The following is an 18,265-nucleotide window of genomic DNA, read 5'->3' as shown; positions in this document are numbered from 1 at the left end:
GAGCAATAAGAACATAAAGGCTCATCTCAGTTTTGCCAGAAAACATCTAGATGATCCCCAATACTTTTGGGAGAATACTCTGCAGACTGATGAGACAACTTTTTGGAAGGTGTATAGCCCATTACATCTAGCGTAGAAGTAACATTTCAGAAAAGGAATATCAAACCACCAGTAAAATGTGATTGTGATAGTCTGGGGTTGTTTTGCTGTTTCAGGACCTGGAAGACTTGCTGTAGTAAATGGAACCATGAATTCTGGTACCAAAAATTCTAAAGGAGAATGTCCAGCCATCTGTTTGTGACCTCAAGCAGAAGTGCACTTGGGTTATGTAGCAGGACAATGATACCAGAACAGAGCAACAAGTCCACTTCTGAATGGCTTAGGTAAAACAAAATTAAGACTTTGAAGCCTAGTCAAAGTCCTAACTTTAATCCGATTGAGATGCTGTGGCATGACCTTAAAAAGGCAGTTCATGCTCGGGAACCCTCCAAAGTGGCTGAATAACAATTTTGAAAAAGATTAGTGGGCCAAAATTCATCCATATCATTGTAAAAGACTCATTGCCAGTTATTGCAAACGCTTGATTGCAGTTGTTGCTGCTAAGGGTGGTCCAACCAGTTAATAGGTTTAGGGGGCAATCACTTTCTGACACATGGTCCTGTAGGTTTGGGTTTCTTATGCCCTAATGATAAAGACCTTCATTTAAAAACTGCATTTTGTGTTCGTGTTATCTCGGTCTAATATTAAAGTTTGCTAGGTGATCTGAAACATTTAAGTGTGACAAAAATGAAAAAGAGGAAATCAGGAAGGGGTCACACTCTTTCACACCACTGTACATAACAAAGGAGACATCGAAACTGCTGTATAAATCACATGGGAGACGGGTCGAGCTGGAGCAGATATATCAAAGGAGACGCTGGAGCAGATGCATGACAGGATGTGCTGGAGCAGATACATCACAGGAGACACATGGGCTGCCGTTGTTGTCTCTGTGAGACGGGAGTGCATCGCATGATAACTTTGCCCACAAAGAATGTCCTGATGCGGAAACTGAAAAGGGTCATGATGTAATCCTTCAGTGTATGAATGCAGCGTGTTTAATAGTGAACGCTGCATGTGCGTGCACCGAGAAATTAGATGGCTGATGACCAGCAAAACGGGTCCACAGGCCCGAGCATTACGGTCGTCGGGAATTTGCCAGGGATTCAGTAAAAATCTAATCTGCAACCTGGTTTTAGATGAAAGGGGCATTTACCATTGTAAGACAAATAACTAACACAGAACAGGAGTACTGATCTTTGATTCCTTACAAACACATTTGCTGCAGCTGTCACAGCTTTGCTTAATTGCAACCGTCTGCCTGTGAGATGGAAGCTGAAACACCTGCAGAACTGTAAGTTATAATCATACACAGCAGTGAGATTACCATTACTTGGTTCACATTTATTAACGCCCCCTTGTATTTGTCCGGCTCATTGTTCTTAACAGCTCATTTACATATAACAAAAACGTGGAGTTCCCTGGAATAAGACACTGGATTGCAAATATCAACGTATCATTTTATTCAGCTTCCCATGACCTGCAGTGCATATACACTTCGTAAGAGTCTAGATCCTTCTGACAGATTCCCTTTAAGTCCAAGGACATCTCAATTTTCAGAAACCTGCTCATTGTAATATAATTTGCGATTGTGCACACTAAAGCATACTTTATAGCAGTGGTCCCAAACCTTTTGCTATCTCGTGAGCTACGTCTACACTCCTTTCCCAATTCCCCTCCAGTATAAGTACATCTAGACGTGCTGTACAGGGATATTCACAAAAGTCACCATAAGTATAAACTAATTTCATACTCGATTGCTAGACCTGATTTTAATAAAATTAGCTCACAGACAGCTGTGAGCCACACACCATGGGCCCAGGAGTTATATATGACACCCAAGCAAGTGACTGTTTTCATTACTTGCACTTGCTATAAATACTTGCAAAATGCATCCAAAGACTTTGAACTACAAGACTAACTGGGTTCTCTCTTTTTTGGTACCTTATTATGATGGAACTAGGTTCTTTCTTTTTTGTTACCTTATCATTATGATGGTTGGACAACTGCCACGGAGACCAGAAAATGGGCAACTCATGTGGGTGTATTCCTGGTATGCAGTGACCAGGATGAACAAAATATAGCCCAATGACGGACAACTGGGTCATGAAGTAGCTCTCCATAACTGGATTAACGAAATCCCGAACCAGCAACGGTCCACTGATGTTCGAGCAATCAAGTAACATTGTTGTAATGTGATTACCTCAAATCAGTGGCTGATTACCGGCTGCAGCAGTGATTATGTGACAACAATATTGTGTCAGACTTGTTAATTATTGGGGAACACAAGGATTAAAAACGGTGTTTGAATCACAAAAGTTAAACAAAAAAAATTTACAAGTCATCTTTATTGTTGTAGTATCAGGGAAAATATCACCTAAATAAGAATTATTTTTATAAGCCATGATCAAAAGTAGCTTAACACATGACTTGGAAGTTCACTTTTATTCATTTCATAGTCCCAAGTTTAGAAATACATTACTTTTCTTGTACTGATCCTGCATTGCAGCCTTAGTTTAGACCTGCATTCACAATTCTGCGTACAGTAGAGCTGAACGCTGTCAGCATTCATTGCCTGTTAAAAACATATGCATCATTCAGTAATCTGATGAAAGGAAAACCCGAAACTCATTTAAAAGCTCAACATTGCCAGAAAAGTATCTGTCAACAAGCTTTTATGTATCAAAGGATAACAAACAGAATTATGACTGCAGCTCTGGGCTATAATAAAGGCTAGGACCACATTAAAAATTGTAAACGTACTGAATTTGTTATCTAAATGTAAACTGTGAAATAGCATTGAACATAGGGTCGAACACTGAGAAATTCATTAGCTTCCTTTATAAAATAGAACACATCTTGAACTCAGAATCTTCTTTATTACTTTCAAATTTTGCTTCTTTATGAAACAACTGCTCGATGCATCAGCCAGTAAATGCTATAAAACGTTAGCACTTTATAATATTCTGAGTAACTTCAGTATTTAAAAGTCATATATAAAACATGAACGTAAGATGTACATCACTTGATCCCAAAGGTGTGCAAGGTAATGACGGCTTAGTGATCCACAACAGCAGATTAGATCCATCTTCAACATGTTTGGCCCATGGTAATCCAACTTTAATGAACAGTTCAAAACACAGAAATCAGAGCGAATACACCATATAGTAAAGCACACGGATATGCGACGAGGAGCTGCTGTCCTTCCATGGCCAAAGCAGAAATGAAGATCTTAGAGGCAGAGAAGCTGCACCAGCCGATTATTAATGCTGTGAGGAGAACACCAACAATCCCTCTGTAAAAAACACAAAGCCACAAATTACTATATTATTAATAGAAAATACAAGACATGGATATGCAAACATCTATTTCACATACATCAAGATAGATCAAAATAATGGGGAGACCAAAAGTGGAGAAGTTTGTAGCTGTGGCTTAACTGATTGCAGACTGCATATGGCTTAAAACATCGTGACACTCTTCATTACTCTGCAGTGCTAATTTAAAGTAAGCAGCTGAACGGAGATTGACTGGCCACTGCACACGTTAGCCCTTCACCCCTACGCAGACACTGCACGCGTTAGCCTTTCCCCCTACGCGGACACTGCACGCGTTAGCCCTTCCCCCTACTCAGTTTCCACATCCCTTGTAAATATGCCATCTCAGTGCCCAATTTGTTGTTCTGGAGACATGCATCACGTCATTTTTAAGTGGGCTCTCCTGTTCAGCAGTTCCGTATACGTAGCTGTTAGAGAAGAAATACTAAGGGCACCACTAAATATTAGTGGGATCATCCAAACACATAGTATAAGCGAATTGTTTTCAAATAAATACCACCAAGGACAACATCTGCAAGGCGTTTTGAATGTTCTCCCCGTGTTTGTGTGGGTTTCCTCTGATTTCCTCGCAAATTTCAAAGACATACTGATAGGGAATTTAGATTTTGAGCCCCATCAGAGACAGTCACAAAGTCTGTAAAGCGCTGTGGAATTAATGGCGCTATATAAATGAGTAAAAACAAAAAACGAACGAAAAAAAAGCGTGTTTTTAAAGACAATTGGGACCACCTTATCAATTTTATTATACATCAGAAAGAACACTTCAAAACATTTAAAAAACCAAAAGAGCTGTAAACATTTTCGTACAGGCATGCTAAAATAAAGCAATTGCCTAGCATTATCTGCCCATCAATAGCTACCAAATGGAATCAGTAAATACCTCGTATAGTTATCATTTTATTACAAATAATAAATGCTAAATGCAAAAACCTCAGTGACATTATCACTATGTCAGAGAATAGGGTTTAAGGCTATAAGTAGCCACCCTAATCAGGAAAAACACCTGAAACACCCACTCCAATAGGTATACATGCAAAGAGAAAGATTGAGTAACTAGGTGAATATAATAAAAATACGTCTTTATTAGTTAACATATATATCACTTAGTACAAAAATACAAAGATTAAAATGACACCACAGGATGAAGAAACAGAATAACCCGGGAGAAGCACCCAGCCACAGGATATCAAGTAATGCAGCAGTGTATATAGAAAATAACCACATCTATGTAGATAACCGGTATCTGCTGATTACCCATCTCCCCATTTGGAGATCACAGTTTGAGGAGATATCTTACCAGATATACATGGAAGCTGGGTGAGCCCAGGACCAGGTGAGGAAAACGCCCGACGCGCGTTTCGCGTGACTACAAGCATGCTTTCTCAAGGGTAAGATATCTCCTCAAACTGGCCACGCTAAATTTATCTATGCTCACTGGGTGATCATAATGGATTCATAATGTGGCACAGTGATCTCCAAATGGGGAGATGGGTAATCAGCAGATACCGGTTATCTACATAGATGTGGTTATTTTCTATATATACTGCTGCATTACTTGATATCCTGTGGCTGGGTGCTTCTCCCGGGTTATTCTGTTTCTTCATCCTGTGGTGTCATTTTAATCTCTGTATTTTTGTACTAAGTGATATATATGTTAACTAATAAAGACGTATTTTTATTATATTCACCTAGTTACTCAATCTTTCTCTTTGCATAAATACTAAATGCTGTTACTAATGTCAATACTAAACAAATCTGAGAAATGCAATAATAATGAGACACCTCCTCCCCCAAATCACCGGTGGAAACCAGTTAAAGAAAAATGAGAGGTAGTATAATACTGTATACCAATGCCCAGTGTGATTCCATGGCCAATATTTGCAATAAATAATTATCTTAAGATAACTGCCCATGGATAATGGTGTAATACATAATAGTAAAAGAAGCACTGAACACAAAACCATAGTTACAATGAAGATTAATATCATGCTGTCTAATGGATAAGGAAAAAATAAGGATGAGCACCATGTGCAACCACCCACTAAGGCCTGTTTCACATTTCAGTTATTTGACATCAGTCAAAATCAGCCAGGTTGTGAAAAAACGGATCCGTCAACATTGTGACTAGTGTTGAGTAGAGTTGAGCGACTTTTGTTTTTTTAGGGTCGCGTTTCATTTCGTGAAACCCGACTTTTCTAAAAGTCGGGTCGAGCAAGATCGTCCGATTATAGGGAAAAGTCGGGGTCGTCCCGAAACACGAAACCCAATGTAAGTCAATGGGGAATAAAAGTAGGCAGTGAGAGGAGGACAGGAAACACACCTACAGTGCCCATTTGAATGCCAAAAGCATCAATTCTTCTTACTTAAGCTTGTCAACCTTAATTAACTTCATAATACAAGTTACGCACTGAAAAATGGGGGTTATTTGGCTAAAGTTGTGGGGGGGGGGGGAGGGCTGGCTGCAGGTTTTCATGTGCCCTGGGCGAAAGAGCGCCCCTTTAACACATACCACAACTCTTCATGCTCCGATACGGCAGAGAAATAGCGGTATAGTACAATGAAAAATACCTCACTTTTTACATCTCATGACGAGGCCCATCTATTTCTCCATACAGAATCATTGGTCCCATATAATGTTTGAAACAGTATATGATGAGCTCCACATAATGCTACAGTATATGTTGGTCCCCATGGATGAAGCTCTACTGTCTTATGGGCCCAAATAATGCTCCAAACATAATGCGCCCCATTTCTAATGCTCTAGTGTATAATGGGCCCTGTAAATGCTGCTCCAGTGTCTGATGTCCACCTTTGGAATGTTCCAGTGTATGGTGGGCCCCATCTATCATTCTCAGACGGTGTTAGGCCCAGTATGGATTGCACGTGATTGCACAAAGGTTAGAAAGGGTACCGTATCCCCAGATAACATGTATGGATAGCGTACACATTCAAAATATATGTCTCAGGAGGCAGGCTCAGACGGTGTTAGGCCCAGTATGGATTGCACGTGATTGCACAAAGGTTAGAAAGGGTACCGTATCCCCAGATAACATGTATGGATAGCGTACACATTCAAAATATATGTCTCAGGAGGCAGGCTCAGACGGTGTTAGGCCCAGTATGGATTGCACGTGATTGCACAAAGGTTAGAAAGGGTACCGTATCCCCGGATAACATGTATGGATAGCGTACACATTCAAAATATATGTCTCAGGAGGCAGGCTCAGACGGTGTCAGGCACAGTATGGATTTGACGGCCCAGATTACACAGCGGAGGAGCAGGGAGAGGTAAAGTTTGCAAATGCTGGGGCCCTGCCCAAGCAAGGGGGGCCCACTCGTGGGCGTCGGTACTGGCACTGGGCCCCTCATAGTACAGCGGTGTGTCTGACGGCGGGTGTGCACCACCACCGTCAGAGACACTTGATTGCACTATGAGGGACCCTGTGCCAGTGCCCGCGCCCAAGAGTCGGCCTACCCACCTGTCCAGGGCAACGGCACTCGCACGGTGTCGTGCGCTAGGTGGTGACCCCCGGCCATGGGGGGGGGGGGGGTGGGGGGGGGGAGGCAGCACAGTTAGGGAGTTTTAGAAAGTGGCATATGTTGATGTTGGACATTCAGCTGATGCAAAAGGCGAAATAGGTGAAGTCCCAGGAAGAGGTGGACCAAAGCAAACCATTTTTCTGTCACCCTATGTGTCATCAGGGGAAGGTGGGACAAAATCCTTGGAAACCCATGCATGGTTCATTTTAATGAAGGTTAGATCATCCACATTTTGGGTTGACAGACGGGTCCTTTTTTCTGTCAGGATTGATCCAGCTGCACTGAAGACTCTTTCCGATAGCACACTTGCAGCTGGGCAAGCGAGCTCCTCTAAGGCATATTGGGCCAATTCAGGCCAGGTGTCCAGTTTAGCGGCCCCATAGTCAAAGGGGAATGACCTGTGTGGGAGAACATCGATATGGGAGGAAAAGTAGTTTGTAACCATAGTTGACAACTGCTGTCTCCTGTCACTTTCCATCGATGCAGTATTACCAGTTGTGTGAGCGGTATTTGAAAAATCAGTCCACAACATTGTCATGAAACCCCTGTCTCCAACGCCACTTCTGCTGTGTGCACCACGAACACCTCTGCCAAGCTGCCCCCGGCCCGTACGGCTCGTGTGAGAACCATCACCGCTGCTGTGTGCTGGGAATGCCTCAAGCAACCGATTTACCAGAGTTGCTTGTTTATTAGCCAATATTAGGTCAAGGTTCTCCTGTGGCATGATGTTTTGTAATTTGCCTTTATAGCGTGGATCCAGGATGCTGGCCAACCAGTAGTCGTCATCGTTCATCATTTTGGCAATGCGGGGTCCCTTTTTAGGATCTGCAAGGCATAATCTGACATGTGGGCCAATGTTCCCGGTGTCAATGATGCACTGCGAGTGCTGGGTGGAGGAGCACTTTCTGGCAAATCCACATCCCTCCAGTCACGCACAAACCCTGTACCAGACCTTGCCACGCCAACATTTTCACTTGCCCCACGAGATGCATCCTCCTCCCCTAAGTAATCATCCCCATCATCATCCTCCTCTTCCTCCACCTCGTCCAGGAGAGGTCCTCCTCATCAACATTGGCTGCATACGCCTGCTCCTTAAGGTGCGTCAAAGTTTGCATGAGCAGACGCATAAGTGGGATGCTCATGCTTAGGATGGCGTCGTCTGCGCTTACCAGCTGTGTGCATTCCTCAAAACACTGAAGGACTTTACAGAGGTCTTTTAGCTTCGACCACTGCACACCTGTCAACTCCATGTCTGCTCTCAAAGTGCCTGGCCGTGTATCCTCCCACAAATGCATTATGGCCTGCCTCTGCTCGCACAGCCGCTCCACCATGTGCAGGGTGGAGTTCCACCTTGTTGCAATGTCGATAATGAGGCGGTGGTTGGGAAGGTGGAGCAATCGCTGCAGCTTCTGCATACGAACGGAGTGTACAGGCGACCGGCGGATGTGCGCGCACAGTCTTCGCACCTTCTGGAGCAGGGCTGTTAACTCCGGATAATTTTTGAGGAAGCACTGCACCACCAGGTTCAAATGTGTGAGCCAAGCAAGGTATGTGGCTGAGTTTTGAAAGGGCTATGGCTGCCACAAAATTACGGCCGTTATCACTAACTACCTTGCCTGCCTCAAGATGTACACTGCCCAGCCATGACTCAGTTTGTCGCTTCAAGTACTCGGCCAGCACCTCGGCGGTGTGTCTGTCGCCCAAACACATCATCTGCAACACAGCCTGCTGACGCTTTCCACTAGCTGCTCGATAGGGGGACACATCGTGTGCAACAGTGGCAGCTGCAGATGGAGTGCTCGTACGACTGCGCTCTGTGGACGAGCTTTCGCTTCTGGAGGAGGAGGAGGCGGAGGGTCGAACGCCTACAGCCAACTGTTTCCTATACCGTGGGCTAGGCAGCACTGTCCCACCACCGCTGTCCCGTGGACCCTGCATCCACCACATTAACCCAGTGCGCAGTGATGGACACGTAACGGCCCTGGCCATGCCGACTGGACCATGCATCAGTTGTGAGGTGCACCTTTCCGCTCACTGACTGCTTGAGTGCATGGACAATGCGGTCTTTCACATGATGGTGGAGGGCTGGGATGGCTTTGCGAGAGAAGTGGCGACTGGGTAGGTCATAGCGTGGTACTGCATAGGCCATGAGTTCGCGGAAAGCTGCGCTTTCCACCAACCGAAAGGGCATCATCTCAAACGAGATTAGTTTGGCAATGTGGGCGTTCAAACCCAGTGTACGTGGATGAGAGACTGAGTACTTTCTTGACCTACTCATAGTGTCTGGGAGGGTGAGCTGGACTTGAGAGCTGCATATGGTGGAAGTAACGGTGGACAGGACAGACAGAGAGGGTTGATGATGGTGATGGAGTTCTTTCTGATGGCCTAGAATCAGTCTTTCGTTGATATAACAGTGGGATTCCCTGACTGCTGTGGCCTTGCAACGACACCTCAACATTTGCTGCTGTGCTAACCGGTGGGCTTACAGTGGGGGAAACAATGTAGCGTTGCTGACTACCTTCGTTGTGATCAGTTGCACATGTGGCACTTGAGGTTTGGTGTTGTGTCCACGCTTGCAAGTGCATGCTGGTTAAATGTCTAAGCATGCAACTGGTATTCAAATTTTTCAGATTTTTCCCTCGGCTAAAGGTCTTTGCGCACTTCTTACAGATAACCTTGGCCTGATCATGAGGATTTTGTTCAAAAAAGTGCCACACTGCACTCTTCCTACTTTGGCAGACATTTTGCGGCCTAGCACGCTGTGATCTTTTGACCCTCTGGACAAGCTGTCCAGCAACTCTTTTGATGTTTGGAACCTGTCTTTGGAGTGCTCCGGGCCTGCCAGATAACAGCTGTTGCGATGTCGATGTCTGCTGTGGATGCTCCTCATCTGAGCTATTGGAAGCAGCACCCTCTTCCCCCAATGGATGCCAATCTGGGTCAACAACTGGGTCATCCATCACCTCCTCTTCTATGTCATGTGCACCTTCCTCTGTGTCACCGTGTATGGTGGTATAGTGTGCGGGAAGGGGCACCTGAGTCTCATCAGGGTCAGAATCTGGCTCTGTACACTGCGAGGACAATGTAGTGCTCTGAGTGAATGTACCAGCAGAATCATCCATCAGCGGCTGTGCATCAGTGCACTCCATGTCAGATTCATCTTGGCCTGGGTAATTCACCATTTCACTTGATAATCCAGGCATGGTATGTGAAAACAGCTCCATGGAGTAATCAGTAGTATGGCCTGCGTCATCCTTCAATCTTGGTTGGGGTGAAGGACACAAGGAAAGGTGAGGTTCATGAACATGAGCCTCCAATGACGACTCAGTGCTTTTACTTTTTACAACTGAAGAAGAGGAGGCGATAGAGCTGGAGGCTGAGTCAGCAATGTAAGACAAAACTTTTTCCTGATGCTCTGGCTTTAAAAGCGGTTTGCCAACTCCTAGAAAACTAAGGGTTCGAGGCCTTATGTAGCCAGACGATGACGCAGGCTCAACACCTCCTGCATTCGGTCCTATTTTGCTCTTGCCACTACCATCAGATCCACCACCAACACCATCATTACCAGCTGCCAACCCCCGCCCAATTCCACGGCCTCTTCCACCAGCCTTCCTCATTTTTGGTAGAAATGTAGACAAAATCCAACAAACTATATAGTAATGTAAAACAAGGTACAAGGTGTCTATAGGACAGGGGAGATTTTGAATTTCTGCAGACACTTGTGGACACTGAATAAAAAACAAATCTGAACTGAGAAAAGTAAGTTAATGTGTATGCACAATGTAAGTGCATATTAACACATGACCATTAACCAGAGAAAACAAAGAGCAAAAAAACAAATATAACTAAAAAGTAAAAAATATACTGCAAATAATGCATAAAAGTAATGATAATAATAAGGGTATTTAGTAAACATAATTTTGATCAAAATAATGTACAAGCCATCCCGCCACGTCACGGCAACCCTTGTGGGACAGTCCCTACTCTAGTATTTAAAACCTTTTCACTTGCCAAGTGGCATGAATGTGAATAAGGGTCGAGCGACTGAACCACTAGTAACAGCTTAGGCCAGACTGGATGGCTTTCCCAGCTCAGAAAGAGGGCGGTCACACCCATATATGCACTGAATGCACAATGAAATGAATAAAAAACAAATCTGAACTGAGAAAAGTAAGTTAATGTGTATGCACAATGTAAGTGCATATTAACACATGACCATTAACCAGAGAAAACAAAGAGCAAAAACACTGTGGACACTGGACACTTTTGGATTGTGTGAGGCCCAATGAATATCTGAGCGCTATGTGACAGGCTCGATGGCACAGCTGTGACCAAAGTGACGAGAGGATAAGGGAGATTTTGAATCTCTGCACACACTTTTGGACACTGGACACTTGTGGATTGTGTGAGGCCCAATGAATATCTGAGCGCTATGTGACAGGCTCGATGGCACAGCTGTGACCAAAGTGACGAGAGGATAAGGGAGATTTTGAATCTCTGCACACACTTTTGGACACTGGACACTTGTGGATTGTGTGAGGCCCAATGAATATCTGAGCGCTATCTGACAGGCTCGATGGCACAGCTATGACCAAAGTGACGAGAGGATAAGGGAGATTTTGAATCTCTGCACACACTTTTGGACACTGGACACTTGTGGATTGTGTGAGGCCCAATGAATATCTGAGCGCTATGTGACAGGCTCGATGGCACAGCTGTGACCAAAGTGACTAGAGGATAAGGGAGATTGGATTGCTTTTAAAAAAGCAGTTTGCGGAGCAGTGGGTAAACAGCAATGCCAGCCTGTCAGGAAGCCTTAAAAAAGGCAGCCCAACAACCAACACCACTGATACACCACAATATATCCTCCCCTTGCACTGCACACACAGTGACTTGTGTGTTGTGCAGGCCAAATCGCTAGCAGCAGAAGCAGTTTTTTTGTCTTCTTCCCTGCCTAACGCTCTCCCTACAGAATCAGCAGCAACCTCTCCCTATACTGAGATCGGCAGAAGTAAGATGGCGGTCGGCGTGCACGCCCTTTTATAGCCCCTGTGACGCCCACCAAAGCAAGCCAATCACTTGCATGCCCTTCTGAAAGATGGTGGTGACCCCTGCCTATGTCATCACGTTGCCCACAGTGTCTGTGGATCCTGATTGGCTGAAAAAGAGCGCAAAACAAACTTTTGAAACGCGACTTTGGCGCGTAAGTCGCCGACCTCGTGGCCGACCTCATCCTAGGGTCGGGTTTCGTTTCATGAAACCCGACTTTGACAAAAGTCGGCGACTTTTGAAATTTTTCGACCTGTTTCGCTCAACTCTAGTGTTGAGCATTCCGATACTGCAAATATCGGGTATTGGCCGATATTCGCGGTATCGGAATTCCTATACGGAGTTCCGATAATTTTAGCATATCGAATACCGGAATCTGAAGTTCCCATAATGCTATGAGCCAGTTTGATTTGATTCAGCCAATGAGGAATGCTAAGAAGTGTGGGCACATCCTGTTAGCCATGTAGGCATGTTAACCAATGGCATGGCTGTGATTGACTGCTGAAATCATGTCATGATGCACTATAAAAGCCGCCGCCATTTTGGGTTCACTCTGCTGTGAATTCAGTTAGGGACAGGACGCTGCTCTTCTGACTGAGGAACAGTTAGAGCTAGCGATTTGCTATATTGTGCTTTACCCAGGCTACTTTAGCAACCCCTGTGTGAAGCTTTCTTTTGCCTTGCAGTGCTGTTCACAGCTGTCTGCAAGGTCTGTGTGTGTGAGAGCAGCTCACGCTGTAGTGTGTTCTGCAGCCACCTCTAGCTGTAGGCCGCTCAGCGTGCGTCACTGCCTATTAGTGTCCTATTAGTGTCCATCCATCCGTATCCATCTACATTGGTTGCAAACACTATATAGGAGTAGATAGCGGAGCCTTTCTGCAGCCTTTCAGTACTAGTGCAGTTCTCCGCACTGTTCACGGCTGTCTGTGAGTGCAGCTCATGCTGTAGTGTGTTCTGCAGCCACCTCTGGTTGTAGTCCGCTCAGCGTGCGTCACTGCCTCATACATTGTCCTTTTTTGCTGTAGTGCTGCTGATTTTTCCTGAATTTCTGTTAGTGTGCTTCCATCCGTATCCAGCTAGACTGGTTGCAAACACTATATAGGAGTAGATAGAGGAGCCTTTTTGCTGGCTTATGCCTTGCAGCCCCAGCCAGATTAGTATTAGCCTATTTTTTGGAGCCTCATCTATTGCATAGTAGGTTACCTTCCTGCATTGTAATAGCGCCAAAAAGTTTGTGATACTATCGCTTTAACATCTTTGGTCACATTTTTTTTTTTTTTTTTTTTCTTCAAAAAAAACAAAGTAACACGTAAATAAAGTTCACCAAACACTCCACTTGACAGTTGTGTAGGCCACATTAGCTCATACTCATATTAAAGTCTAGTCCACACTTTATAAAATTAGTGTTTCTTATAACTGTTAGCAGCTGTTCAGGAATAAGCACACTAAGCCCTTAGTACTTTTCTGCCTATCTTTATCAGTCTACCAAGATGAAGGCGGCAGGGAGTAAGGCACGTGGTTGTGGAGTTTCAGCAGGGAGAGGACGTGGGGATTCTGTGCCTGCTGCGGGCACCAGTGACTCAGCATCCCCCAGTTTTAACAGGGAACAGTCCTTTATGCGCAGCTTTGTAGGAGATCGCCGTACCCCACTGCTGCGGGAGGAACAAATTGAAGCCGTTGTTGGATGGATGGCAGCTAACGCATCGACTTCAATTACTTCCACATCCTCTCAGGGCCAGAGCACTGAAGAGCAACCATATGTCTCTTCACCACCTGCCAAATAGCCCAGGCAGTCAGCGAGCCCTGGACAGGAGCCATCTCATTCTCTACTTCTGTTCTCTGAACCTCTTGGCTTGGAAAGAGGGGGCCAGCCAAGCGGCATTCTAGGATGTGAAGAGGGAGTATGCAGTGATGCGCAACAGCTTTGTCTCTCTGAATCTGAAGAGGCGGGTGGGCCAGTGCCTATGGTCAGCACACCTCAGTACAGATCTGATGATGAGACTCAGGTGTCATTTTCTGGTGCATACTGTGCTGGCGAGACTACCCAGGAGAAGCAGGTGTTTGAAGAGGGTAGTGTAGATGATGAGGTCCTTGACCCATCATGGCGTGAGGAACAGGAAGGTGGTGGGAGCAGTTCTGAGGAAGAGATTCCCCGAACGGCTAAGACAGGAGGGAGAGGGAGGGGGCAGACTTGGTTGCCTGTAGCCTCCACTTCGGCACCCATTAGGAGCATTCCTCTTCCAAAACGGGCGCTCCCAGAACTTGCAGTGCATGGTCCTTTTTTGACACAGTTGCAGATGACATTTGCTTTGTCAAATGCAAGCTGTGTAATCAGAAAGTAAAAAGAGGGAAGAGTGTCAGCAACCTCAATACCACAAATATGTGGAAACATGTGCGGACCAAGCAGGTGATGGAGTTACAAAGACACACTGAAGACGTAGGCCAACCTACAGCACCACCTACCACCTCTTCAGCTCGTGTTGTAGCCTCTTCCTCCAGCTCACACCCAGCTGGTTCGGTTTCCTCGCAGGATCGCCATGGAAGAACCTTTGGCACTGTTGTCCAGAGACCCAGAGTAATTACACCAACAGCACCACGTTCCCTGTCATCCTCACACTCCCAGGCCACTCGACAGCCATCGGTAGCACAGGCATGGGAGAAAAGGCGGCCATACTCGGCAAACCATCCCCGAGCACAGACTCTGAATGCTGGCATTGTAAAACTACTGGCCCTTGAAATGCTCTCATTCAGGCTGGTGGAGACTGACACCTTACATAACTTCATGGAATTGGCAGTCCCACAATACAATGTGCCCAGCCACTTTTATTTCAGCAGGCAAGCCGTCCCTGCCCTGCAAAAGCAAGTGGAGGAAAAAATTAAACATGCGATACTAAACGCCGTCAGTAGCAAGGTCCACCTGACCACCGATGCGTGGACCAGTAACCATGGACAGGGATGATACCTTTCACTCACTGCCCATTGGGTAAATGTGGAGCCGGGTACAGATCTTGAGAGTGGCGCTGTACATGTTGTGCCAACTCCAAGGATTGCAGGAATCCAGTCTGTACACATTGACTCCTCCTCATACTCCAGTTCCTCAGAATCAGCGCTGCAGGAGCCGTCACGGTCTACCTCCACATGGACCCGTGAACGCTTACCTGTTACAACCGATATAAGCACAGCCGTGGCCAAAAGTCAACAGGCTGTACTGAAATTAATTTCTTTGGGGAATCGAAGCCACACAGCGTAGGAGCTCTGAAATGCCATCAAGCAGGAGAGCGACGTGTGGTTTGTGCCAGTGAATCTCCAGCTAGGCTTGGTAATGTGTGGCAATGGCCGAAATCTGGTGGCAGCTCTGGGCCTAGGCAACCTCACTCACATCCCATGTCTGGCACATGTGCGCAACTTGGTCGTGCAGAGGTTTTTGAGGGACTATCCGGATCTTGATGCACTGCTGTACAAGGTCCGCATAGAGTGCGCTCACTTGCGGCGTTCCAGCATGGCAAGATCGCGCATTGCAGCTCTGCAGCGCCGATTCCGCCTTCCGGAACATCACATCATATGTGACCTACCCATCAGGTGGAATTCAACGTTACATATGTTGGAGCGGTTGTGTGAGCAGCAGGCAGCAGTAATGGAGTACCAGCTGCATCAGGCGCAAACAAGTCGTATTGCGCGCCTTTCACACTTCACCACCACTGAGTGAGCCTCCATGAAGGACATCTGCCACGTTTTGCGTGCCTTCAATGATTCCATGCGGATGGACTGTCCCCCTTATCTGCCTACTTCAAAAAAACACTGCAAGCACTAAGGGAGGAGGTTTTGGAAGAGGTGGAGGATGAGGAGTCACAAATGCCATCTGCTTCTGGACAGTCTGCGCAATGTGGTTCCTCAAAAAGGCCTAGGCAGGGAACACTGAGGAGGAGTCAATGGAGGAGGCTGACATCTGTCGGGAGGTACACAATGCTCTAGTAGTCAGAATGTAGAGCGAGGAAGGGGTGATGCAGAGCAGCCAGAGATAACACCTCAAGCAGGGGACAGCGTTTCTTGGGCAGTTGGGAGTCTGCAGCACATGGTTGATTTCATGCCGCAGTGCCTGAGAAACGGCCGCCACATCGCCCACATTCTCAACATGGCTGATTATTGGGTGTACACCCTCCTAGATCCTTGCTACCTGGACAACTTACAAAGCCTCATAACACCGTTGAACCGGGAGCGTAAAATGCGGGAGTACCAAGACACACTGGTGCATTCCATCATGTTCTCCATTCCACCCGAGAGCAGTGCTGCTAGTGCTTTACAAAGCAGCTCTGTGCGTCGAGGCAGTGGAGGAAGCTCTGCGCAAAGAGGGAGCAGAGGCAGCGCCTCAGTACAAGGCAAGACCAGTATGGCACAAATGTGGCAAAGTTTTGTGTGCCCGCCACAAATGTCTACACCATCAGACGGCTCCAGTCAGCAGGAGGCAACGTTTCCGTCAAATGGTGACAGACTACATGTCTTGCCCTGTCAGTGTACTCCCAGACGGCACTTCCCCGTTCAAGTTTTGGGTCTCTAAGCTGGATACATGGTCAGAGCTTAGCCAGAATGCATTGGAGGTGCTGGCTTGCCCAGCTGCCAGTGTATTACCGGAACGCGTCTTTAGTGCCGCAGGTGGTTATAAGTAACGATAATGCTGACCGGCTTACTTTTCTGAAAATGAGCAAGGCCTGGATCTCGCCGGAATTTGCCAGTCCTCTTCCAGATTAAATAATTGGTTGGCAACAGTATCCAGGTCTCCTGTTGTGTTCATGTTTCTACCACCTGAACTGTAATCCCTGGGCTTCAACATGCCAGTTGCTGCTCAGAAGTGCCGTCTGCACAGTCAACACTTGCTTCTGTGTTATTGGGGTTCAGTAACGTCAGCTGCTCCCCTGCTGTGTGTCCGGCAATATCTCCTGCTGCCTCCACATTCATCTCAACATTACATATTAAACTTGCTACAATTAGGCCTCAGCCTACTTCATTATTGACCCTGGGCTCCAACACCGCCAGTTGCTGCTCAGAAGTGCCGTTTGCACAGTCAACATATGCTCCAGTGTTATTGGGGTTAAGTAACGTCAGCTGATCCCCTGCCGTGTGTCCGGCAATTTCGCCTGCTCTGTCCACATTCACACTACTACAGATCTAAAACTTGCTCCAATTAGGACTCTGCCTCCACTCTGTTTGTACTGTAATCCCTGGGCTCCAACAATGCCAGTTGCTGCTCAGAAGTGTCTTTGGCACAGGTATTCCCTCCTGCCCAGCCTGGTTCCAGCACGCCAGCTTTTTCCGGGAAGTGTCAACGTCACTTTGTCACCAATACGTTGTCCTGTTGTGTTGCGGTCAGGTTAGCCGACTCTATGGTGCCTGCAGTTTAGGTGCTTCCTATGTGGGCTGCGGGATCTGGCAATAAAGGCTGGTTCCGTAGTGCAAATAGGACAAGCACCCCCTGTAGGACTGTGGGTTTCGGTAACTGCGGCCGACTCGCGGCCTTGCAACTTTGTTTTTCATGGGTACCTTCTGCTACCCATCTGGGTTCCAGCACCGTCAGCTGGTTCTCGGCAGTGCCTTTGGCTTAGGTGCCTCCATCTCAGTATCCGAGTTCCAGCAACGTCTGCTGGTCCTTGGTAGTGCTTTCTAGCACAGGTACCTCCTGCTTAGTAACCGGGTTCCAGTACCGTCAGCTGGTCCTCGGTAGTGCCATTGGCTCTTGTCCCTTCTGCTGCCCCTCTGGGTTCCAGCACCATCAGCTGGTCCTCTGTAGTTCCATTGGCTCTTGTTCCTTCTGCTGCCCCTCCGGGTTCCAGCACCGTCAGCTGGTTCTCGGCAGTGCCTTTGGCTTAGGTGCCTCCATCTCGGTATCCGAGTTCCAGCAACATCTATTGGTCCTTGGTAGTGCTTTCTGGCACAGGTACCTCCTGCTTAGTAACCGGGTTCCAGTACCATCAGCTGGTCCTCGGTTGTTCCATTGGCTCTTGTTCCTTCTGCTACAATTCCAAGTTCAAACTTTTTGAAATGGTTTTTGGTAATCAATCTGGGTCTCCCTGACGAAGACCCTAAAATCCACCCCAGAGAAGACCAAAAAGATGACAAAGAGGACAAAGAACATGAAGACAACCACCAAGATACAGCACAAGAGACAGAAGACCAAGAAGCAGAAGAACAAAAAGCAGAACATTAACCCCTTAATCCCATGTGACGTACTATCCCGTCCATGTGCC

The 18,265-nt window shown here is 46.4% G+C and overlaps 1 protein-coding gene across 1 annotated transcript in view; it reads right to left on the bottom strand.

The window, feature by feature from the left end:
• Positions 1-2,429: 2,429 nt before the first annotated feature.
• YIPF5 (Yip1 domain family member 5) overlaps positions 2,430-18,265 on the bottom strand; it is a 31,954-nt gene continuing 16,118 nt past the window's right edge. Inside the window, exon 6 of the mRNA XM_073575274.1 lies at positions 2,430-3,394. Coding sequence (XP_073431375.1) covers positions 3,232-3,394 — 163 coding nt within the window. The 3' untranslated portion in view covers positions 2,430-3,231. The remainder of the gene's footprint in view (positions 3,395-18,265) is intronic.

The sequence above is a fragment of the Dendrobates tinctorius genome, unplaced genomic scaffold (genome assembly GCF_039654945.1).
Source record: "Dendrobates tinctorius isolate UK_male_01 unplaced genomic scaffold, ASM3965494v1 ptg000043l, whole genome shotgun sequence".
In the NCBI taxonomy this organism is placed as follows: Eukaryota; Metazoa; Chordata; class Amphibia; order Anura; family Dendrobatidae; genus Dendrobates; species Dendrobates tinctorius.
This window is presented reverse-complemented; position numbering and strand designations above follow the sequence as displayed.